At 31.0% G+C, this 26,883-nt stretch overlaps 1 protein-coding gene across 4 annotated transcripts in view; it reads left to right on the top strand.

Moving 5' to 3' along the window:
- Ckn (CRK like proto-oncogene, adaptor protein) overlaps positions 1-24,568 on the top strand; it is a 41,322-nt gene extending 16,754 nt beyond the window's left edge. For 2 of the 4 annotated variants that reach the window (XM_074250895.1, XM_074250881.1), the window contains exons 2-6: positions 18,171-18,446; positions 18,832-19,161; positions 20,186-20,901; positions 20,968-21,393; positions 22,108-24,568. In XM_074250895.1, coding sequence (XP_074106996.1) covers positions 18,179-18,446; positions 18,832-19,161; positions 20,186-20,901; positions 20,968-21,393; positions 22,108-22,419 — 2,052 coding nt within the window. In that variant the 5' untranslated portion in view covers positions 18,171-18,178 and the 3' untranslated portion in view covers positions 22,420-24,568. Of the gene's footprint in view, positions 1-8,454; positions 8,918-18,170; positions 18,447-18,831; positions 19,162-20,185; positions 20,902-20,967; positions 21,394-22,107 lie in introns of those variants that run through there. The other 2 variants (XM_074250904.1, XM_074250890.1) reach the window with 2 other exon arrangements.
- The last annotated feature ends 2,315 nt before the right edge of the window (positions 24,569-26,883 follow it).

The raw sequence follows: 26,883 nt of genomic DNA, 5'->3' as shown, positions 1-26,883 counted from the left end.
CATTAAAAATTAGTTTTTTAAAAATAGTCAATTATTTTTAATAGTTTTTAAATAAATTTGCATAAGCAAATTAATGTTTCTCTGAGTAAGACTAACAGCTTGTTACACGTGTAATTTGAATATAAATATAAACAAATAGAGAATGAAAAGAATAGCATAATAATAAGAATAAGAACAAAAAAAAAGTAACCTTTAGAATCCATTTTCCTGAAGCGTGCTTAAAAAGTGAATTTAATATATAATGTACAATACAAAGCACCTCGACAGAGGCAGCATGAAAATGCATTAACTCACTCGCGATAAGTATTTACATGGTGAAAAACCTGCAACCTTCATCACGACTATAAAAACATTTTTTTCATTTTATTTTATTTGAAACTTCTGTTCTTTATCAACAGTACGTGACACTTGGAATTATTTTCATTTAATTTCAATAGCATAAACACATTGTCAAAGATTATTGCTCAATACCAAGAATGCAATAATCCCCAATGCAATACAATAAACAGTATTGAATTAACAATTACAAAGAATTTGATTAATTATTAATACGTACAATGAAATATGAGAAGCGTGATAATAATTTCATTATTGCAGCAATTTTGTCTGGACTTTTTCCGCTGTGCTCCAAAAAAATTTATTAAAACGTACTTACGTAATTACTAATGAGTAAAAAATTTAATGATTCATTTTTGATCGTTAAAAATTGGTATTTGAAAGATAACGTCGAAGTTTTAGTTGAAAAAAAATTTTATCTATCTCCTGAAATCGTAAAAATAGATTTTTTATCTATTATGAAAATTCTTGGGTGCTTTGTCATTATTCATACAGTAATAATAATAATAATAATCTTTCCTTGCTTAATACAGTTAAAATTACAATATGTCGATGCAAGCATTTAACAAAATTATGCTTGCAAAAAAATTCATTGATTTAATTCGTTGATCTACTTTATTGTTGTTGGTCAAAAATTTATTTGCCGAGAAATTTAATTAATTTTCTAACAAAATTTAGATAGTATTATTTATCAATAACTTCATAATAAATTATATAAAATATTTCAATTATATTATTGACAAATAAACACTCAAACTGATTAAATTATCTTCTTTTATTAGAACAGATCTACTGTGTCATTTATAACTTTTTGTCTTCATTATTAATGACATATCAATTCCGATAATCAATATTCAGTTATTTCAGTCATTTTTTCATGAATGTAATCCTTAATTATTGGATCAAAAATAGCAAAACAAAATTACTGATGAATAAACACTCAAATTGATTAATTTTCAAAATAATTTTATCTTTTATTAAAATAGATTTATAATTCTGTAACTTTTTCTTTTAATTATTAATTTTTGATTAAACTTCTACAATTTCAATAACAAATCCATAAATAAAACTTCAATTAATTTTACCAATTTATCCAAACACCTGTCAATGTTTAATTTACTGCTAACAGATCAATAAAATTGGTATTGAAGTTACAAAATAAATCAATAGCATCAAAAGTAGAGCAATTGAATTTAAAATTCAAATCTTGCTTCATAAACAATTTAAAATTCTCTCAACAGAATCATAGTCATAAACAACAGACAGGAACAACATAACTTCAATTATAATCCGAAGTTAACATATATTGTTGGGCCTCGACTGCGGGTATGCTCGTTGAAACAACATGTACATTATCCGTATTTTTGCATCGCATACCTATCTATCTTATATGTACATACGTATGTAAATAAGATGTTTGATGCCCCCGCGTCCCGAGTCGTGTTCTATGAATCAACATCAACATACGTTATTCTGTACTTGGAACTCACTGCAGCAGCTGTGACGAAACAGTACGAGGACACTCGACAAACTCCATCAGAAGACTATACAGCACTTTGTGCAGATGCTGACAAGGATGAATCATTATTATTGTGCCAAATGCTTTTGATTACAGGCTATGGCTTTGTTTGAGCACTTATTCTGTTCATCCTGGATTGGGATTTTGATTGAAAATCCTTATAGCTTGTGGTTAATTGATATTGCTATTGCGATTGGATTTTCGACAACATCCATTTCTGGATCATAGTCTTGAGATGAGGCTTGATGGAATAGTCTACGTCTTCTCTGTCGCATAATCTTCAACCTAGGAAGATAATACTCTTAGACAGAGACGGAATGCGTTAATGCAAGGCAATGTAAGTCCTGAATTGGATTTACATGGGGATTAGGAATCGGCGTATCATATTCTTGAGATTGCATGCCGAGTTAGGAGATTAATAGAACACAAGACGAATTTATTATTCACTGATAGATTTAATAGTTGATCAAAAATTCTAAAATCATTCATTTTATTTTTCAACTATCAATTTGATCTGTGATAAAATTTTGATACACTTTTTATTCAAAAATCCAAATAAATATTTATTAACATTTAATAGACAATTTATTAATTAGCTGTAAATTTTTTGTAATTCAAATCTTTCAAAAACTGAAATTATGATTAGAAAAATTTTTTTTACTAATTTTATTTTGTGAAAAAAAATTAATTTGGTTCCAAAAATTTTTTTTTCACATTTAAAAAAAGGACTTTAAGATTTTTAAATTCAACCAATATTCAATCCTGATTATAAATGTCAGTAAATCTTATCTAATAAAAAAATGAATTAACAATTAATAAATCCCTTTATCAGTGAATTATTCTCGGTTGGTAAACCAACCGATCAGAACAAGGACCTGTCATGCGCACTTATACACATGTCTATCGTACGTGTACTATTACGTATACTCTGACATACATGTGTGTAATAAATACATTTGTAATGAAACATATAACTGGTGTGCGTATATTGGCATGCACATGACGTCCTCCTCAAAGCGTGTAGCTAGTGAGTAGACCGATGTATCGTTGGATGTTCGATATCGTGATTGTGATTATGTTGGAATTGTACGAGCATGTAATGTGCCAAATACAGCTGGAAACCTTAGTCGTGTCTTTGTACATTATAAATTTATGCATTATCCACAGCATACTTTATGCTTAATTTCCCCTTCTTTGATTCTTATATTTTTTATAAATATTATATGGGATATGTATTGTCTTCCCTCTTTATGGCGCTTTTTATTCCTCTCGTCTTTGTAATAAATTTTCCCGAATCGCTCCTTTCCTCGAGCAATTATGGCACGCGAATAACGGCCTCGCCCAGAACCAGAACAGAGTTAAGTTTTCGATGAATTTTTACGAGCTGTTCTCAGTCTTCTCATCTCAAGGATGCTATGCATGCCTCGGGGGAATACGGTGATGATGATAATAATAAAAATAAAAATAATAATATTAAACCGCATAACTTTGAGTTGCATCTTCACTGCCGGAGCCGGAGCCGGGAGCCGTTGAAAAAAATTACAAGTCCTTTAAGAGTTAACGGCTTCATCCCCCGAGTTGTTGTGGTTCAAGTTGTTATTTTATATTCTATGGGCGGCGATCAACTGAGAATAAAAAATATTATTAAATTAAGCGAAGGAGAAAGAGCGTACATGCCTGCCGATAGAAGGGGATTAGAAAAATGATGGATAATTAACAGTTGATAAATTTTAACAGCTCGTCAAGCTGATAAGGGTTGATGAGGGTTTTTAATATTTAATAAATAGTTTGATGGCGAATAGGAGAAAATTATTATTTGTTAAGGATTATTTACGGGTCGTTTATTAGGGAATTTTTTTATTTATAATTCTTTTTTTTTTTTTGCAATCTATGAAGATATTTGAAGGAATTTTGATAATTAATTGATTATAAAATAGTGAATTTTTTATGATATTTAGAACTCGAATTTTGTCAATTTAAAATTATTTAATGAAAAAATTTTGATATCCAACTTTTTCTTTTTTTTTTTTTTAAAGAATAAAATTAATGTTTTTATATTGAGAAAAATTTTTTTAACCAGAAAAATAATTAATAATAAATAAAATGATTATTAAGTCGTGAATTTTTTATTAGCGTACAGAAATTTTAAATTATCATCAGTTTTTTTAGGAATTGATTAAAATATTTAATAAAATTTCATTTGAATAAACAAATGATTTATGGGAAAAAAAAAAAAAAAAAAAAAAAAAAACAGTCATAAAATAGTCATTTTTTGATAATATTTTTAAATGCGCGCTCTACCAAAAAAGAATTCTAAAAAAATACAGTAATTAGTGGAAAAAAAAAAATCCACTTCATCTTCCTTCACTAAATAAATCTTTCCATAAGATGTTCCCACCATAAACCTCAAACGTAAGTTAATTATAATTTGAGTTCTTAAAAGTAAATTCTCGGGCTTTTTACCGTAATCACCCTCGGTTCGATTTATTTTGGGTAGAGTCAGGGCGTAGACCGGAACTTGCTCTCGGCAGGGTAACGGGCTTGACTCGACTCGAGGCGGATAATCGTACAATTTGCCTGCCTCGGGAGTACAGTAGAGAGCCGTCCATAAACAGAGCACTGAAAATAGAACAGAGCAGCGTTATATAGCAAATAATATATAAACCTCAGCACGTACCATAAGGACAGTAGTCTGCAGTCTAGAGTTTACCGTCTAGTGTCAAGACCGTACAAGATAAATGTATTTATAATTTAAGGCGAGATGGAAGATGTGAGATGGGTACGCTTGTCGAAGACCGAGATATCTCAAGACGGGTACAACCTTCCGTTCTTGGTATCGCGTTGCTTAATCCTCGCTCTCTTTTATCATATTTTTTACTTATTTCTTATTTCTTATTTCTTCTTTCTTCTTTCTTCTTTAGCTCGGCAATATAAAAAGATTAACTTAAAAGTCGGGTAGAAAATTTCAGGCGTTTAATAAACGAGTTGTAAGCTACAGGCGCGGTCGTTTACAAATTCTTATAAATTTTGAGACCCAGATAATTTTTTATGCAAACGAGAGCTAATTTCGGGACTGTAAAAAAATAATTAAGAAGCTGGCTGGCGATTGGCAAAGAAGAAATAACAATTTTGCCAGGCGAGAACGTTCACCTGCTATGTTCTTATCGATAAGAGCACAGGGTGTGTACTCAGAGGGTGAAAGGACATAATACTTGCTCAGGCATTGAATATGAAGACCCAGGAGGGAGAATATTACATTGCTCTTGGTAAAGAAACCGGAAACAAAGTGGGAAGGTGGAAAATACAGACAATGGGCGTATCGACCGCGACAATTCTCCTGGTGTTGTTTCTTGTTCGGTTCTTCCTACTCCGTATTTTAATTCTTCTTCTTCTTCTTCTTATTCCACACTATTCGCTACCCTTGCAATTGTGACTGTTTATATAATACGTCTACTTGCAGTTGCAAACTCCGTAGCGTTGACTTCCGACTGAGAAACCATCAACGATACGCAATTGTCTTTAGTTACATTTCATTTTCGCCAAACCAACATTACTTTTAATTCTTTCGCCCTCTGCATTTATTTATAGAGGCTTTCATGTTTCCTGTTTGATTTTTTACCAAGGTGCTGCAATACTTGCACTTATTTCACAATATTTATTATTATACATTACGTATTTTAGTCGAAAATTTCTTTTCCAATAATAAGTTCTCACGTTTCAAAACCTTGGATGTGTTTTAAATTATTTCACAAATTAAATGTGTAACATCCTCGATATACAAATCAAGTTTTGTAACTTTTTACTTCCATATACGGACACTTGACTGATGTACTGAGAATGTGTGTATTGGCGTGTCATGTGAATGGGTTGTTTGATACCGAGGTAATTACGATTATTGTTCGACAGCTTGTACTTTTTATTATGGAAATTATTTAATCATAATATATTAAACGTGAAAATAATTTTAATATGATTATTATATTTACTGGGAAAAATTCAGGAGCAAATTTATTCCAATTATTACAGTGGAAAAAAATTACTTGATTTATGAAATATATTTTTAAATACAATTATTGCTAATTTTGTACAAAAAATTCTAGAATTAAATTAAATAATTTCATTTTTTGTCCAAAAATATCCTTTTTTTAAAAGTAATTTTTTTTAGTGTAAAACTCAGTAAAACTTTCAAAAAATTCAATATTATGATACTAAATTTAATTTAACAAGTATTTTTTCATGTCGATAATCTTGTCTATCTCCAAAAGGTCAAACTTGACCTTCACTTTCCATTTCAATTTACTGGCTTCCAAATTTAAATAATTATCAAAAACAATTAAGTAACAAATTACCATAAATAAATTTCTGCTCCACCAAAAATTAAAAAAAACGCTTGGCAGGTAAAACACAACCAAGTAACATAGATAAAAAAAAAAAAAAAAAAAAAAACAATAAACTTTATCATAAATAATGAAGAGAGAATATTTGATTGTCTGAAGGGATCTCTGGCAAAAGAAGAGCGCCTGAGGCATCCCAAGTATCATCGATGGCATCCTTCTGTTCTAAATACACTGACATAGGTTTAGCGCCTTGAGGCTGCTCAGAAAGTAAAGACAGAGTGGAGTAGTCTTTTCCCATCACCCGCGAAATAACACATCTGTCTTGCATCCTCTCTATTTCTCTAAATCTTTCATTATACTTAAACTCTTCCGGGTTTGCACAAAAAGAAGCATCCGTGGTGCTGGGCAGACAAGAATCAAAGGCGCATCGTCTGTATAAATTTAAGATTTGAGCCGGAACACATTACCAACTACTCTGACATTCTGACTCAGATGCTGGTGATGTAGATGAAATTGTTGTTAAGGCCGTCGACCTTCCGAGTGTCTTCTATGCTTGCAATGGGCAATGGGTAATGGCCAACTTACATACAATATTCTGCTACCAGCGACCTGTTTTTATTTTTTATGTTTTTCATTGCGAAACTCTGGTCATCAATGAATCCACACACATTCATCCACCCCACCAGGTATTTTTTTCTTCCCCACTTCCTTTTTCACTCGATCACTCGAGCAGTATCTCAGTCGTACATCAGCGACGTCGGCGCCTGTACACAGGTCTGGTACCACTTAAATATTTATTGCTTATTACTTTACTAATTATTTTTCTATTCATTTTTATCGAGTCGTATATTCATATTCATGTTATTCAAATTTTTCCTCGCTGTCGTTGTACTAATATCATCATTATTATCAAAAACCTACGCCGGTGAGCTCGACCTACGCTTATCCGACTCGTTTACCCACCTTCGGCCTCGTCCCGCGACCCGTGGGTCCCTTTTTAATCCAACAGCCCGTCCAACTTACCTGGACTGAGTTACAGTGTATTATATATTATACGCATACATACGTACGTATCCGCCGTCTACCATCACTACCGCGGTTTCACGGATACACCCAGCAAATGACTCCAAACCCAGAACTTTCAGTCAGTTACAGTCGCGCGGCCGTTTAATCTAAGCTTTTCAGACAAACAAACAAACACTTTACTATTTTACCTCTATAAGTTAATTAAGTTCGCTGTTTTCTACCCCAGTTCGAGAAACTGAGACTCTTTCACCCCTTAAATACCAAATCTTGGTCATAAAGTATTCTTCAGTGACTTTTATAAATGTGCGAAAGGTTCTTTTTTTAAATTTCGATCTAAACTACCAAGTTTTATGAATAATTTACCTCAAAAAGTTAATCAAGTTTAGAGTTTTTTTCCCTCAGTTCTAGAAACTAAGAGCTCTTTTTCTTTTCCTAAAATACAAAATATTATAAAGTGACTAATTGTTGATGTGCAAAAAGTTACTTAAAAAAATTTGCTGCAAATCTGTAGGTGGCGATAGGCTTGGTAGCTTAATTGGCAGAGCGCTCAACAAGTACTTAGAAAGGTCCGGGTTCGATTCCCGGCTTGATTCCAGTCTCCATTTTTTTTTCTAATGAATAAAAATTCTTTTAATTTCTTGAAAAGTTCTCTCTAATTATAAAATCATTAGGTATAAGTTTTTTTGTGAATAATCTTTTCATAAAAAAAATCAATTGAAAATTTTTTCTATTTAAAATTCCCACAGATGGCCTACAAATATTCACTGTTGTTATTAGTACTGCCGTAATGTAATACAGGCCAAATACCGACGATTATAATCATAATAATGGTGAGTTTACGATAAGAACATACATCAGACAGTGTGCCGCGAGTGCGGGGTTAATCACTAAATCGATGAAAACTACCGAGCGATAAGCTTCGCATCAGTTATCAGCAGATTACGAGCTAACCGAGTTTCTACAGCATTATATTAACTCATATCATTATTATGTGTACCATCGCAATCAGCGTGTGGTTTATTGAGGCTGTGACGGCATTAAATACCAAGAAATAGCGTACAGTCACCTACAACATCACCCACTCAAAGTACAAGTTGTCGGTTACCGGCTGGCTCGCTGGCCGATAGGTAGATGCGAGATAGCTCGATCTGACTGTACACTCCACACAAATATCCAACATAATAATAAATACATAAATAAAAGTAGCCGATCCGAGAAACTGGTGTCATATAAGGAGTGAAGTGAACAACGATGGCTATTACTTCGGTGTCGAGTTGTCTGATGGGCCCCCCGCCGCTGCCCCCAGGTAAGCGGTTTCTCGCGAGATCCAAGAAGCTCTCCTCGACATACCTGAGCTTCCGTGACCCGGCAGTTGAGTCGTGGATGCCGTTCCCCGGCTCTACATCATCTTCGTTCCCATTCTCATCTTCGGCTGGAAATTCAGTCCGAGATAAGGAGTTCCAGTGCAAGATTATTAAACCGCATCTTCATCCGGCGAAGCCGCGGTCCCGCGCTTCCTACACCACCAGCCAAGACGAGTTTCATTTCCCCAGGACGAATCTATTCAGGAGTCAATCGGAAGGAAATTTACGTGCCAAGAAATCTGGAAATCTCGGCTCCCAAAATGCTGCAGGAAGTCTCAGTCCGCTGGACAAATGCATTAAAGCGATTTACGGTAGCTGGAAAAATTTGATGCAACGTAAGTGTATGCTTCGATGCCAAGGACATTATGTCCGTCATTTTGGAGATCAATTTGTTATTTTTTAGTTCTTCTTCTTCTTTTTGAGGTTTTATTTTTTTTGTTTGTACTCTATTTATTACGGTAAATTTTATTTGGTTTGTTACCGCATGATTTACCTCGTAATACAGTAGTTTCGTCTTGAGACATCAATGGACTCGGTGACTTGACTGGTTATATTGCCCCCTACAAGGTGTAGAGCCTTCATGATCTAACGGCCTTTCGCTGACATGGTATTTACCTGTAGCGGATAGTGTGTCGAACTTTTAAGTTTAGATTCTGAGTTATTTTATGTGGAAAAAAACAAGTATGGAATTTTTTTCAATTATTTGATGATTTTTTTTTTTTATTGAAGAACTTCATTATAATGGTAAAATATAAAAATAGACCAATTTTTTGATAGGTATTATTTTAAAATAAAAAAAAAAGGTCTTAAAATTTTTGCAGTATTGAATTTTTAATTTCTAGAGCTGTTTTTAAATAAGGAATCAGGTCCCATTTTTTGCGAGTTTCGACTATTGACTAACTTCACACTCTCATGTATTTTTATTGTAGGGATAATTGCATTTTTTATTACTTCTAAAAATTTTTCAATCGATTTATTTTTTATCAATTTAAAATCTAAATTTTTTTGATGATAAAACAAATTAAAAAGATATGCAAAATACTTTTTTATTTTCAATAAATTGTTAAAATTATTGATCTAATATTGAAAAAAAAAAATTTTTTTTAATAAAATTTAATTGAGAAAGATTAATATATAAATTTTTGACCTTAAAAGAAGAATTCTGTAGTCTTAAACAATTAATATTTAATTGATTAAATTATTTTTTATTTTTTAAAGCTTTGTATAGATTTAATTATTGTTTTTACAGATAAAAAAAATTTTTTTATAAAAAATCAGACGTACAATTTGGGGAGGAAAAAAAAAAAAAAAGAACTTTAGCGAATTCTAGATCCTAAATCCGGCAACCCTGTGGAGTTTTTGTCTGAAATATGCAATATGCAATATACAATATACATAATCTAGTTTATCTGGTGTAGAAGGATATACCCGGTCGGGGCTTATATTAAACTCGCGGAAGAGACTTGAGACCGATCGTGTGCTCGGTGGAGCTTGAAGCAGGTTCGACATTCGACGTCGTGTTCGGTGACGCCCGTAAACGGTAGCGAACCGATCGATCGTCTAAGGATAAACGAGTAGAGCGTTGTCGAGAGTTTTGTTAAGTCGCCTCTACTCGAATTGAGCTCAGAGCTGGCTTACTCTCCAGAAAGTAATGAGACCGAGCGAGAGGAGAGTAATCCAAGGGTGGTCTATACCTGGTCGTACCCAATACCGATCCTGATAGATGCAGCACACCTCGATAAGGAGTTTTCTTCTTTTCCATTACGGCGGTGTTCCGATTACAAGATCTCTCTTTTATTTACTTATTTTATCTTACATAAAATACCAACCAGAGTTTACTCATTTCGGTTTTTGTTCGGGCTCTTGCGACACCTCTGGTGATAGAAAAACTTGGCAATAAAGATAATAAATATATTTCACCTCTGGCTCTTTAATACACCTTGTCGAACTAAACCCAGTTCGCCTGGTACACTTTAAATGGCTCTTATATTTACTCTCCAGTGTAAATAAACAACTCGGCTAGTATAAATCAATGATTAAAATCTTTACTCGAATTTCTCTGGAGTAAATAATTTAACCCGCGACAACTGCCTTAAATAAAAACTCTTACTTTTAATTCCGCGTAATAATAGCTCTTGATACCAGAAATACCACCTTTACATTGCCTTTACCTTCTCGGTGTCCTGCATAATTGATCCGGTTAACTATTCACGAGTTATTCCCGTGCAAAGGTGAATGGTCTCGGCACAAATTAATCTAAGTTACTTGGGAATACTAGTGATTGAGCGAGCAGAATATTGCTTATAGCTTGTGCTATTACTGAAGAGTGATAAAAAATTAATGACGATACGTCAACGGTTGCCGAGAATATAACAGTTCAGAAATTCCTTTTATAAATAGAGAGAATTGTTATTTTCTATGCAAAATTAATATTTTTTATGGCAAAGAGGATTTTTTTGGAACTGTAAAAATTTTTGTTTTCATCTAAAAATCAGTCCAATTTTACTTAAAGTAAATTTCAATTGATTTAAAAATTATTTTTTTTATTCTTTAATTGAGTATTTACTTTCTAAGCTTAAAAAATAATTTTTAAAATTAATAAGCCCCGTAAATTTAAATGAAAGTTTCTTTTGGCTTTAAAAATAATTAAAAAATTATTTCATTAAGTCAAAGAAATTTTTCACTTGAAGAAAAAATTTTTTTTTCTAAAAAAAGTGATGTAGAAAAAAATTAGCTAATTAAAACTTGAATTAACAATTTAATTAAAAATAAAGCTGATTAAAAATCATCTTTAGCTCTAAATAATTCGTAAAAGGACTTGTCAGCTAGCTGAATCCTCGTGGAGAATAGATCTCCTTCCTTTTCTTGAAGCATAGCCATTAGCAATCCGTTTGGTTGTTACTCTGCTGGGAGACAGTAAAGACACAGCCCAACTATTCGGCTCGGCATGTTATTCGTCACACCGCCACTATCTCGAGATATCCACCTACGGACTAGAGATATAACCCATAGACCAGACGGTCTATGTCAGATAGTACGTGTCTATTATACATATATACTCCACCTTTCACAAGCTAGTACAAGTACAAGCACACGGATGCTGGGGAAACCTTTCCCGGGCTAGGCGTTCTAGTTTGGAGAACGGGGAAACCCGTTTACAGCTCGAGAGATCGTTTTATCGTGGTGAGACCATAAAACACAGCGAGTGTTGGTCGTCGTGAGAGGATTCCTTACATTCTGCGACAGATATCTCTGTCCTAATATTGTCTTCGTTCAGCCTTTTCCCTTATAAAGAGCCAGCTTATATTTTGTCATACTGCTTAGCTTTACTTCCAAGTCATTAAATCCACATTCCTCTTCTCTTGTTATACCAAGACTTATTTGTCTAATATAATAGCCGATGCTCAGCTCATTTCACACCACCAATAATTTTATTTTATAAAATTCTTTTCACTATTTTTATTTCATCGGATTGCTTCACATTTATTCCATTAAAATGACAATGAAATTAATTTATCTGGAGCTTTAATCACTTTGCCGAGCGAGCAATTGATTAATAATGCTTGACAATCTTAATAGAAAGCAAAGGCGTACAGTCTAAATCTAAATACAGCCAATTGTATTAAGTGAAATGTATTAACTAGAATTTATGATGAAAATTCTTATTTTTATGATGCCAGTCCGAAAAGACTTTGTTAAGTTAACTAGCTTGTTTCCATTGTGTAAATTATAATTAGAGGGTATAATGTATGAACTAGCATTATACGTTTAATAGCTTATTATAGTTACTTATATGTTCACACCGCGAGCATTATATATTATATTATATTATATTATACGGAGTAAAGTGTTTGCGTGCCTGTTTAAGTACGTAACCCAAGATTGTACTGCTGAGATGTCGTCATTCAAGTAATAGTATCGCGTGAAATAATCGGAGCACCGAGCAAGGCCGATAATGGAATCCGTCCATTGACGCAATTATTTTTTTCACTCTTGTGTAGTTTGCTTATCAGTTTTTTTGCAATGGTATCCGGGAAATTTATTTTCAAGACAACTCTGGCTTCATTTCAGAATTTTTTTTTGTCTTTAATTCACTGATAGGATTTTTTTTTTTTTTTCATTTGATAAGATTTATTAATTGTTAATATATTCTATTATTTTAAATAGAAATTTTTTATATTGAAAAAATTATTTTTTTTTGTTAATAAATGATTTTTTATTTTTCATTTTTTTAAAATAAATTTTGCAATTAATATTTTTAATGTTAAAAATGAAATTTTAATATTAAAAAATATCCAAAGTTCAATTAACAAAATTTTTACTAATTAAAAAATTTTATAAAAAATTAATTGATTATTTATTAATAAATTTAATTTTTTGGAGAAAAAATTGAAAACATTAATTCTTAATAAATCAATAAATTTTTTTTTTTTAAATAAATGAATTTATAAAAAATTTATTCTTAAATAATAAAAGCAACAATTTTAATTAAATTAATTTTTTTTATACTTAAAAATATTTCATTATACGCCCATACAATATATATCATGATAAATATCACAATCATTTATTAACAAAAAGAATTTCTATATATTAGATAAGTGTATCTCTAAACTGGCGGTGGCCAATCGGGGAATAGTACAAGCAAAGGTAGAAGTAGGAAAAAGTAAACAACCTGTTGATACCAACAATAAAATTTCATTGAGGCTCCGCAATAACTTCTTAGACTAAAAGTCTGGGATATTTATAAAGTGTGAACGCGAGCGTGTGCGGGTATCATACATGTCGAGGCTTTTTATTATATTTGTTTTTCAGCCGTTTTTTAGGGTAATACTCACACATACAAATATATAAAATATATACCGACTAATATATTTCCTATGTACATCAGTCTCGGAATATAACACATGTTAGGCGTGTACTGCTCAAAAGTAAAAGTACATATATATAAATAAGTATCGTATTTCCGTGGCAGACTTATGAGCGAGCACGTGTCCTAGTGGAGAGCATGAGTTCCTGCGGGATGAAAGACTCTGTTGGGTATTATGGCCTACAAGGTGGTCGGTCATGATAATTCTACTTATACTGAGTTTGCCGTCAAGTAAATATATTACGAGGAAGAGGTTAAGCCAGACCACGCTAGACTGTTATTAAAATTATTACGTTACCAAGATTATAGCTTGCTAAGTTCATCACCATCGCCAGATTATAATATATATGTTTTAAAAAATAGATAATAGATATGAGAGACCAAAGACCCTTGGTAATTATTTCTTGGCTTTAGCTCTGTCCCGGGTTTATCTTTTTTTTTTTTTTTTTTTTTTTTTTTTTTAATTTGCTTCGAACAAATTTTTATAGAATGCTTCTAATTAGAGATATTTTTTTCTCGACCCTCCTGAAAATAATTGGATTTTTTATGACTTTTGTTCTAGACAGTAGATTTAATTATTTTATGGTAAAATGGGCGACGTATGCATGGAAAAAAATGATTTATAGGACTTTGAGAGATATATCGTGGGTTTGTTATTTAATTTTTAACGTTTGAGATTTTAAATTGTTTTTATTTTATTAATGAAACTAGAAAGTCAAAAAATTTTTTTCAATCACGGTTTTTTTTTTCTAATTGATAAATTTCACAAGAGTTTTAAATAAATATTTAAAATTTCAAAAGTTACCTGATAAAATTTTAATTTTTTTCTGTAAAATTATGTAATTATATTTACTCAATAGTTTGATATAAATTATTTTAAATAATACCAACAATAATAATTGAAAATAAAAATTTTAATTGCTTAGTATACATTTATAATTTAAATTTTATATATCGGAAGATATAATTTAAAAATAATCATAAAAATTTAATGATTGTAAATTTTACAATTTTACATTGATATTTCAATTATTACAAAACATCAATAAAAAAATAAACAAATTACTTCAATACAAATTTAAATAACTTCTTGAATATTCAATTTGAACATTCTTAATTAAAAAATTTATTGTAATTAAAAAAAGGTGTATTGTTTAACAAGTTAGCAATTTTATTTAATAATAAATAATATTTTTCAATTTCTTATTTGAAAAGTTATTAAAAATATTAAAAAAAAAATCAACTAGATAAAACCTTTCTTAAAAAAATTTCATAAAAACAAGAAGTTAATCTTTCTCCTCATATATTTCCCTATTTTCATCAGCATGTAGGTACGCAGTAAAAATAATGTACCAAGCCCGTCAGTAGGTAGTACGTGCTTCCAGAGGGAACCTCATTTTTCCAGTCGTCTCCTCGTTTTCTAGCTACTTATCTCGTTTTTTTTCTATTTATTCCTCGTACACTAGTTTCTTCAACTTTATACCACACTTTTTTTGTCTTAACAACTTTTTTGTTCTTGTTTATTTGATGACGAACGTGTGCGGAGATAGTGGGCTCAGTGTTCTCGCCGAAAGAAGAACGGTTCGAGTGTCTCTTCTCCAACGCTTGGCTCTCTCGCAGTGGTCGTTAAGGTTTTTAACCACTCTCATGAACCTCATCTCGCCTTTTTTCCTCAATCTTCATCTTCATCTCCTCTTTTATATTTATACATAGTTTTTTTACTCTTATTTGCACTGCCAACCAATTGACTGTGTTGATTTAGAGGCCACGTCTATCTCGTTACGTCATGACCTCTTCTCGTGGATTTTTTACTCTGCTTTACGCTTTAATAAATCTCTTCTCCTATAAAATATAAAACACCAAATTTAAAATATAAAAAAATTTAGCTGATTATTTATTAATTTATTAACGCTAACATTAAGATTATTTTATAGAAATTTTTTTTTTTCATTAGTCCCGTCAACTCTTTTATTATAATTTTAAAGATTGAAGACACCCACAAGCCCACCTACGGCAGGTACTTTTAAGAGCAGCTCGGAGAGTTAAGCCCAATAATATTTTAATACAACATAACAGGCCACCCATAAAAAACACTCTGTGTTTTCTTAATCTTCCTAGTTTGTTATATTCCTGATATTTATTACGGTAAAGAGAAACTCAATCGCGCAATCGACAGGTTTTCTTCGCCCGTAAAGACTTACCTGCTCATATGTGAGGATATAAGTTTGTATACTGTCTCATATTATATTTGTATGTACTGGAATTCATGTATTAGAACTACACAGATAGATGTAACATGTAGTTGCTCTGGCGCTAATCCGAGTGGCGCGTGGCCCATACTCATACTTATGCCAGAGAAACGTGGGAAGACGATGAACTAGATCCGGGTACGCTCTGTGCACTCACTTATCGATCCAAGTATCGATTGTCACCATCCATCTTTCTTTCCGTACCTAAATTTTGGTGTTTTTTTTTTTTTTTTTTATCATTAATATCATAAATATCATGAAAAATAAAAAACTTGCCTGAATTTTATCGAGAAAATTGTTCCAATATTTTTCAGTAAACTCTTGACCATTTTTCGAGAAATTAATACAAAAAAATATCTGAATAATTTTTTTTTTAAATTTATTTATTGAGAAAGTTTTTTAAAAAATAAATTATTTTAAAAATGTCAGATGTCTATCATTTATAAATCTGATTTCTTCTAAAGATTATTTATTTTTTACAAGGAAAATTCTAAAATCATCCTTTAGGTATTCAGTTATTAATCCGAGTGTCATTTGTCACCATCAATCTTTTTTTTAACCATAATACCTGAAATTTTAGAGTTCAATGGATTAATTTACCTATTGATCTTTTTTTTGGTGAATTTTTCAATTTGGTTAAAAAAATGTCTAAATAATTTGTTAATAATTTTTCAATAAATTTTTTATTAAAAAATCTGATTATTTTTTTAGATAAATTTTTTTCTTAATAAAAATTATAAAATAAAGCTGCCTAATTTTTGACGATAAATATTTTTTTGAATGCTCAAAATTTTAAATAGAAGTAATAAAATAAATTTGTATTTAATTTTTGTCACAAAAAATAATTTTTTTTAATTTGATATTTGGTGAATTTTTAAAAAAATTTTGGAGTAAAGAATATTTTTTCTAAATTTAATACTTATCAAAAAATGTCAGATGTCTATCATTAATAATTCTGATTCCTTCTGAAGATATTTAACTTTTCCCAAAAAGATCTTAAGACTTCTATTTCTGTCAGAATTCCCGACAGTTAAGCTTAGAGCTTCTAGATCTAAGGATAGTTGATTGAGGATTAAAACAACGGGGGAAAATGGGTAGTGATTTAGAGGCAAGTGTATAAGTATGTAATCCAAAGGTTTTGGGTGCTGGTCTGATATTAGTTGAACTGGTTTAGCTTTATATAAATGTATAGTCGTCCTACGCCGATGAGAACCTGTTCTTCTGCTCGGGCACGCTCCTCCTTGCCGGTCCGAGTCATATCAACAGAACCGGGGGTCTTTTTCTCTCCTGGAACCTTTGAATTGCTCTTGCTCGCTCCTTTGCAGTGTCGTAGACCGGCAAGGGTTGTAGTTTCTAGTGGGACCGCGAATTTTTTTACCTCTTTACTCATTTTTCTCCCCAACTCGTACTCATACTCATTTCGCTCACACAGCGGTGAGGCATACATACACAATGTACATTGTACAATACACCGCTCACCAGTGGAATAAGATTTCGAGTCTTAGTCTCTTTTATTCTCATTTGCGAGAAGAGAGCATGGGGACAAAGGCTCAACGTGAGTTTAGTCTCTGCTCTCTGCTCTCTATCTCCTGTTTTATACTGTATGCATATGTACAATTTACTCCTCAACAATAAGTCCGTTAAATTGTATTCAGTTTTTGCTCTACGCAAATTAGTGTTATTGACGTGCCCAATAAAAGGCCAGCTCGCGACAATAAACGACTCAAAAGAGAGAGTGTCAGTTTCGTTTCAGGACAGTTTTAAGTAAACTTGAACTCCTTTTAACTTTTAATGCTACTCAATCACCACACACTCCACAATGTGTTCAAGTTTATCTAGAATAAAAATTTATATTTATTGATTTTTATTGTGTTGATGTGACAAATTATTGTTTCAAGACATTCATATTTATATCAAGAATATAAAAAACATTTTATATGTATTTCTTTTTTTACATATATTTTAGTTTTTACTTTAAAAAAGTTTAATTATTTAATTTTTTTTTTTATTATAAATGATAATAGTAATTACTTCTTTTATACATTTAAAATTTTTTATTTAAATACTTCAATTAATTATTTTTTTTATTACGAATAATTTAAAACAAAAATTTTAATTTCGCATTATTCAAAAATTTGAATTTTAAATATCAGAAGAAATAATTTAAAAATTAAACATTAATATTTTTATAATAAAAAAAATTACTCCAATATAAATTCAAAATAAAGTTATAAATTACAAATAAAATTTTTTTTAATCTTTAATGTGTTTATAATTAAAAAAATTCCTTGTTTTTTTAATTAAATTTCAAAATATTGACAAAATTTGGTGAACCTAAAAGCATAAAATAGTTAACAATCTAAAAAAAAATGTATGAAAGTGTAATTGCAGAGAATACATACCTCAATAAACACAAAAAAAAAGTGATCCATAAATAAATATCTAAAAAAAATTATTTGGTGATTGCAGTTGGCGGTATGAGCCGGCCGTCGAAAGCCGTGACCCAGGTAAAGAAGGTGGCACCACCGGCCGTGCCCGATGTCTTCCGACACTCAGGTTCGTCCTTTGGATCGGCAGGATACGCCAGCAGCGAGGACGGAGGCTTCCTGTCGAGTGGCGGGGGTGTTCCTGGTGACGACGGGTCCTATGGAATGCCAGCGGGAAAGAGCCCGGGTCCCATTTACACGCATCCTGGATTCGCATTCCCACCAGTCGTTGGCAAATATGCCCACGCTGAGGATCAAGGTTAGTTACATTTACATTTAGACATATACACACATATGATATATATCCTCACATATATCTTTGTCTTCTTCTCTTAATATATTATTATTATTTTTTTTTTATTTTGTGTATCTGCATAAAATTGAGAGTAGAATTTATCAGAGACCTAGCCGGTCTCTCTCTGGTTTTGTTTCTGGTATTATCTCTTTTATACATATATATACATATATAAATATATATAAGTAGATTGGCAACACCGCTTTGCATCAGTGGTAGTAATACTGGAACTCGCCCATAAAAGGCATAAAGTTACTTTCAAATAATAATAATAATAATAATAATAATAATAATAATAATAATAATAATAAAGAAAAAATGAAACTGATTGTCGGTGATGGTGTTGCAGGTATCGACATGACACAAAGCCCAGGACGTGACAGCCCAGGCAGCTCAGGCTCAGGATCCGGGTCGAGACACTCAACCGCGTCATTGGACTCAGGGCGGGCCTCAGGCTACCACTTGGGCCCACGAGGACTTGGCTCCGGAGGCGCTCTCACCTCCTCGCCGAGGTGTTCCATTAGCTCGCTGGGAAGTCACCCTGACCGGCCCTCGGATCTTGATGTCCACGCCTGGCTTACCGAGCTCCAGTTCGAGGAGTACTTTCAGCTCTTCTCTTCCGCGGGATATGATCTTGCGACCATAACGCGCATGACCCCCGAGGACCTCACAGCTATAGGTAATTGACATCTTGATTGTATTAAATTACCGGGATATAGCCACGGTCATAAATCGTGCTCAAGTAGACAGATACTTTAACAATAATAACGATTATAATAATAATAATCGGCTGTGATATGATATATAATATACTGGAAATTTAATTTCAAACACGTGTTGGATTTTTTTATCTTAAGACTGATGATAAAAAAATTTTTTTTTTCCTTATTCTATGTGCGTATAATTTTTTGAAAATAAAATTTGGTAATTTATTACAAAAATAAATTATTTTTTTAGTCTTATTTGATTTTTCTAATAATTTTGATGAATTTTGATGTTAGACAATATTTAATGTCTGATGAATTCAACATCAAAATAATCGAATCAATATCTATATTATTAACAGAATAAAAGCAATTTTGTGTCCTGGATAGTCATATGAGAAAATCGATTTTTTTAGTGAAATTTAGTGTTATTGCAAAGGTCTTGACTTGAATTTGTTCCTTTTTAAGGTTTCATATCATTCCCAGCGATAGTTAATTTATAATAATAAATATTGTGGCTGCATTCGAAAATGATCTATCTCTAGCTAAATAATTAAGAAATGACCTTGTATCTTGTGAACTATTGACATTTTTAAAGTTATAAACTCATCCCGATGTTACACTCATCGAGACCTTTCATTTAAGTACCCACATCAATTTTTCATATATTTGATATATATTATATATATGTATATATGAAAAATATATCAAAATGCATGTGGGTACTCAAATGAAAGCTCTTGATGAGTGTAACGTCGGGATGAGCTTATATCTTCAAAAACGTCAATAGTTAAGGAAGTACAGTGCAATTTAACAAAAGTCATTATTTGATTAAGCAAAATTTTATTTATTTATAGTCTACAATTTTTGGCAGTCTCACAGTGACTGCAATTATTATATATAATAATTTTAATTAAAACTTATAAAAAAATTCAAATAAAATTTTTACATTGAAATATAATTAATAAATAAAAATAATAATAATAAAATATTGTCTAGGTATCAAGAAGCCAAATCATAGAAAGCGTCTAAAGGCAGAGATCGACAATCTGAACGTGAGCGACGGTCTGCCAGAGCACATACCCGGATCATTAGAGGAATGGTTACGACTACTCCGACTGGAGGAGTACTTGGGAGCGCTGCACCAGCAAGGCATGAGATCCGTCGAGGACGTCACGACTTTAACTTGGGAGGATCTCGAGGACATTGGTATCGTCAGACTGGGCCATCAGAAGAAGCTTTTGCTAGCAATTAAGCGAGTTAAGGACATACGAGCGGGCAAGAGGATCCAGCCGCTGGACTTGGCGCGACTTCCTCCCCATCCTGGACACACCCAGGACGTCGTTATCCAGCGAGGAGGCTCGGATCTTCCGTCGCCGGACGAGGACTGCTCGTCCCCGGTCCTTAGGTCTTTCCAGCGGAACGAGTCCTCGCCTTGGAGAAGCATGTACGCGGCTTTGCCCGCTGGAGTAGATTACGCGACAGTGGCTCGCGGACCCCGTGGAAAATCACTGGAGAGCCTCGAGGACGCTCCGCTCACTTATCCGCCTTCACCGGCGCCGTCATCGCACGCAGACACGATAAATTGGCGGCCGAGGTGCTTTGAAGACGGGGACGTCACGCCGACCAACGAAGTCTCGTCGATGATCGAAGCCGGTGGTAACACTCTTCCTAGACCCAGACACTGTCTCGTGCGACCGAGACCCGTCGCCAAGGTAAAAAAAATCTTGTTATTTTTTATTCTAGTCTAGTCTAGACGCGGATGTTATAATAAAATTTAGCTGTTGGACCAGGTCACCGCAACGCCAGGACAATTCAAATCTCTGCCTCGAGACTTTGACAACAAGTACCAGCTGACATACGGGCTGGAGAGCAGCCCACATTTATCGAAACGCCGGCCACCTTCTCCTCCTCGCCGTCAGAGCTCCAGAGATATGGGGAATAATGGAAACGGCGATGTTGTTATCGATTGCAGTGGCCCGGTGCCTACCACCTGCGAGGAACATCATCTTCATCATCATCATCTGCATCATCAACAACCGCCTCCTCCTGCGCCTAGTGGAGCGCCTTCTACACCACAAATGCACCGGCCATCTTCTTCCATGTCCCGCTCTTGGGGTAGTGTAAGTACTAATGTCAATGACGAACATGAACTCATCGCATCACTCGCTCTTCAGCATCGCAACGGATCTGACGCTAGTTTTAAGGTTTGTTTGGATTTTTTTTTTTTCGTAAGAAAGAAGCACTTATTATTGACACTTTGTTTTATTTTGATATTTTTTTTATTGTTTATGAAAATTTATTTTGCAGATATTTGATAATTTTTTTAATAAGAAATTATGGGAAAAAAAAAAAACAATTAAAAAGAAATTTAAAAAAACATTGAATTATTTTAAAACTATTTTGTGGAAGAAATTTGTTTATTAAAAAAAGTTTTTAAGTGGTTAAATAATTTCTAAGTTTAATGTCATTTATTTATAAAAATTAATTTAGCAGATATTTAATAATTTTCTTAAATAAATAAATTATAGTAAAAAAAATTTTAAATAAATTAAAAATTGAATATTTTAAAAATAATTTTTGGAAGAAATTTGTTTGTTAAAAAAAATTTTTAAATGGTCAAATAATTGCTGACTTTAATCATTAATTATTTAGGACAAAAATTCAATTTTGGTGAAAAATATGAGATATTTATAATTAAAAAAAAAATTTTTTTAAATCTATTTATTAGTAATTATCAATTTTCTAATTCCATTTATTAAAGAATTAAAAATGGAGTAAAATTTATTTTTTTTTTAATTTAAAATTTTAAATATATATTTTTGATTTTAAAATAATGAGTGTCTTTTATCTTATTTTAACAATTTTTAAATATTTTACCACAGAATAAGTCACTAATAAAAATTAAATAAATTTTTCAGTCAAGTTCGAGTACAGAATCTGATTCTCTACCATTTGCGAATGAGAACGCGGGTACAATAAAACAACGTGTAGCGAGAGTTCAGGAGTACGGGCAAAACTCGCCGAATTTAAGCGGTCACATAATGGGGCACCACCAGCAGCATCACTCTCACCACCACCATCCGCAGCACCACCATCACGTAGTTGGAAATGAATCCGGGCGAGATGAGCCCGCAGACGTATTAAATGACATCGGTAACATGCTAGCCAACCTGACAGATGAGCTGGACGCGATGCTCGAGGAGGAGAAACGGCAAGGGCTCAGTTCATAATCTCCTCATCACCCACTTAAAAAATAACATTAATAATAACAATATATTATTATAAAAGTAACAATAATATACTTTGTTCTCTGTACTTGTATTGCTGCCATAGATCGGCGCGATTTCAATTCGTTAGCCGTAGATGGAGATCGAGAGTCACGCACTTCATTGCGAAGTAGATCGAGGATAGCCAGAAGATGAATAATATAAATAACGTAACAGGTCGATTGAGCAACATCACTTTTAGCAGCACATTTTTTGTTCTGTTCCTCTGCTCTGGTGATCACAACAAATATATTGATCTGTCTTCTTATCTGTACTGCTCTCCGAGCTCGGGTGAATTTTTATTCTTTGTAAGCTTATATTTTATTTTTAATATCAAAAAAAAAAAAAAAAAAAAAAAAAAGCTGAAAAAAAAAATTTACAGAACAAAATCAAGTGAATGTTTGATACGGCTTTAAATGAAAATGAAATCGTTTTAAGCCTCGTAAACCAGTGTCAGTGTTTTTCTAGGGCTCATCTTTTTTTCATGATAGCCATAAAAATTTATATGTTTATACTAAACTGAGAGTGTCGCACGTGGGACTTAATTCAACTACTGTACTCTGTACATGTACACTACCGTTCACCTCCTCTAGTTTAGAGTAAAACACTACACCCTCATGGTATATTATATTATTTACAATACTAAAGCGAGCTTATTTTTCGTCACTATTCCCTCAGTTTATTCATACAATATCAACATCTAAATAAAACGCGTCTGACTTGCCATTATCATTGAAACTCTTCCGAATCATCGTAACACATTCCATTCAAAACCTTTGTTTTTATTTTTACTATTCTCATTCTCATTCTAGTTTTATTTTCAATCTCCTCGACGGTTTATCGCCGAGATTTTTTACGCATAAAAAAAGTAGTTCAGTAATAAACGTCGTTACGACCGGTAGTAACAAAGCTAGTTTTTTTATAATGAAAAAAAAAAAAAAAAAAAAAAAAAAAAAAAAATTATGTGAATGACAAACTAAACAAATAAAAATAATATCTTCCTACTGTTTAAAATTAACAATAAAATAATAATTAAAGACAAAAATACACAACTAACAGGAAGACTGACTATTGAGCAATTTCCAGAATAAAAGAAAATAAATGTCGATTTTTAATCGATATTTTTTTGCCAATGCCTTTACTTGTTTTACGCTGGAACAAGCATCACAGAAATTATGTTTACTATTGTATGTGACGTAATCGCCGTATATTTATACACAATAATAACAATAAAAAATGAAAATAGAATAAAAATAGATACTGATAATTGTGAGCTATTATATTAATTATGTTACGCGTAAAAAATGCCAAAGTGGGGTATAAAAAAAAATTTCTTTTTGCCATTCAACGTAAAAATTAATTTAGCAGATATTTGATAATTTAAAAAATTTTTTTAACAAATAAATTGACATGGAAAAATTTTTTCAAATTAAAAATGCAATTTTTTTAAAATAATTTTGTTAAAGAAAATTTAAAAAATTGTCAAGTGACAGCTAAATTTAATGTCATCCATTTAACCCAAAATCAATTAAAAAAATTTTTTTTTTTTGGCATTTTTATGCGATAATATAATATAATAAAATAAAATAATTTACCAGCAAAAAAAAAAAACAATGTTTTGATAAGTTTTACACTATTGAAATAAAAATAGAAACATAATAAAATAATTAACTGCGATTAAATATTTATACAGGTGCTCTGTTGCACTAAACGCTCGACTGTGACGTGAGTGCGTTTATAAATGTTTATGTAAACGTTTGTAATTATATTACTTTGTAATGTACTTTTAACGAAACAAGCATAACAGTGATACAATACAAGTAAACGTTTGTATCTGTTAAGACTTAAGAGCTATCAAAATATAAACATAAATTATATTATATTATATATAAATATATGTAGGTCCAATATAAGGATCGAATAATGTGCCCGGCCATGTGACTAGACACTTTCAACTTACTACTTAAGATTTACATTAGAGAGTAATCTATTAAATAATAAATAAATAAAATATTAAAAATTATAATTAACGCAGATCCGATACTGTCGGAGTGTGTACTTGTCTTGTTAACTACTGTAGAAATATAGTTAAATATATAAATATATAAATATATATAGATACCATGGAAGAGCAGTGGATTTAGGGAACTTGTCGGAAATTAATAAATAAATTCTCAAATATAAATATTAACAGATGGATTTATTCCTCTAGATTCATTAATTTCTTATTTTATTTAATTTTACTTATTTCAGCCCATCTTTATATTTTTCTATTTATATCTAATAATATTTATAAGTGCATAGTTCCGTTTTACGAATAGAATTAAATGGTTCAGGCAGCTGCCGATAATTCCCCGAATGTCAGTGCTTTACACATGGTGTATAAATATTATAAAACTAGTTATAGTTTTTTGTACAAAGGTACGTTAATGTGTGTTTGGGGTGCTTTAAGGTAAGCACACCCTACATACTTCGACTTTACTGTACACCCTTCCATGTTGTTTTTAATATACATTTAAATATATTATTTAGTTCAATAATTATAACAAATTATTCATCATTTAAATAAAGCCGATCTAAAATCATTCCTGACATATCATATAAGGTTTATTGTCATTGTCATTGTGTCATTAATTTTAGAATTAGCATTAGTATTACAGATATTTTTTTGTTGATTGAAATTTCCTTTCAAATTAGTAAAATATAATATGTATTTTTAAAAATCAAAAATTATGTTTATATGCTCATAAATATCACTTTTTTTTTCTTTTAAATATTTATTATTATTAATTTTAAATATATGCGGTACTTTGCTTTTGACAATCATTATTTTGTTTTAAAAAATTATGACAGTATATTAATTCAATCTCGATTAAATTTAAAATTTTAAATAATATTTTTTCTAAAGATCTGAGTTTATTTTTAGCGGTACAAAATTTTTAAATTTTTTATTAAATTTAAGCGAATAATAAACTATTGTGCAAACAAATGTCAATTTAAATATAATAAAAAGTGAACAATACTTTATTGTACCGCTTAGGTTATTGTCATTATTTTCTTCATCCGGTACAAATTTATGTAATATTTTTTTTTTCATTTAATTACTGTAAAGTTTTTTAAATATTTATTTTTATCAATTTTGTTTATATAAATAAATTAATTTCCTAATAATAGTAAAAAAATAAAATTTTAAATATTAATAGTAAATTTTTAATGAAAATAAAATTATCAGACATCTGATAATTTTTCTAATTTTTCTTATTTAAAAATTTATAATAAAAAAATTATATTACTCTTGTAGAAAATTTGAAAAACAATGAGTGCAATTTTTTAAAAATATTTTTTTATTTCTAATTTAATTAATGAAAAAAGTTAAATTAAATTTTTAAACGTCTGAAAAATTTTTTTTTTTAATTTCACCCATTGTTTTATAATACTGAAGTTAGCAGTCAGCTTTTAATTTGAAAAATTTTTTTAATAAATCAATTACAACAAAAAAATGCTTCTAAAAATTTTCACTTGTAATTTTTATTAATTTTTACATGTGAAACTTTTTATTTTAATTTTTTTTATAGTAAATAAATTTTTAATTACTATAAATTAATATAAATTAAAAAAGGTTTTTTACAATTGAAATTTTTTTTAATTTTTTTATCATTTTTTCAGTAAAAAAAAAATTCTAAAAATTTTTAAATGTCGGCTAACTTAATATACATTGATATTTTTATAAAATTCAATTCATCAGATATTTTATAATTTTTTTTAACAAATAAAATATGACAAAAAAAATATAGACATAATAAAAATTAAAAATTGAATTTTTTTAAATTAATTTTTTAGTACAAATTTGTTTGTTAAATAAAATTAAAAAATAATTAAGTGACTGATAAATTTAAATGTCATAAATTTTTAGCGGTACAAAAATAAAAAAAACTTTTTATTAAATTTAAGCGAATAATAAGCAATTGTTGAAACAAATGTCAACTTAAATATAATAAAAAGTCAACATTAGTTTATTGTACCGCTGAGGTTATTGTCATTGTTATTTTCACCATCCGGTACAAATTAATAATATTATTATATTATTATATTACCTATCTGTTCACTTCATTATTGTAAAATTTTACAACAGAATTATAATAACAGTAGTAACATAAATATTGAGTATAAGCAACGGGGCTCTGAAATTCCTGTAGATATTTAACCACATGAAAGTCTGTCACTTGGGCGTATCATCCTTTTTACACAATTCCGTAACAAGACCAAGTGCTCAAGAAATACGATCGGAGAAACCTGGTCTTGTAAATATAACAGTGACGGTTACGGTAACTCACACACTCACAACACACTGTGTACACATATTACATTATATATTATATTATATTGTAGAAGGCGAGTCTCAATATTTCCACGGCAGCGAGGGCGTAT

The sequence above is a fragment of the Cotesia typhae genome, unplaced genomic scaffold (genome assembly GCF_013202065.1).
Source record: "Cotesia typhae breed Kobodo isofemale line unplaced genomic scaffold, CoteBio_Ctyphae contig_119, whole genome shotgun sequence".
Classification (NCBI taxonomy): Eukaryota; Metazoa; Arthropoda; class Insecta; order Hymenoptera; family Braconidae; genus Cotesia; species Cotesia typhae.
The sequence above is the reverse complement of the archived record's forward strand: the minus strand, read 5'-3'. Positions and strand labels throughout refer to the sequence as shown.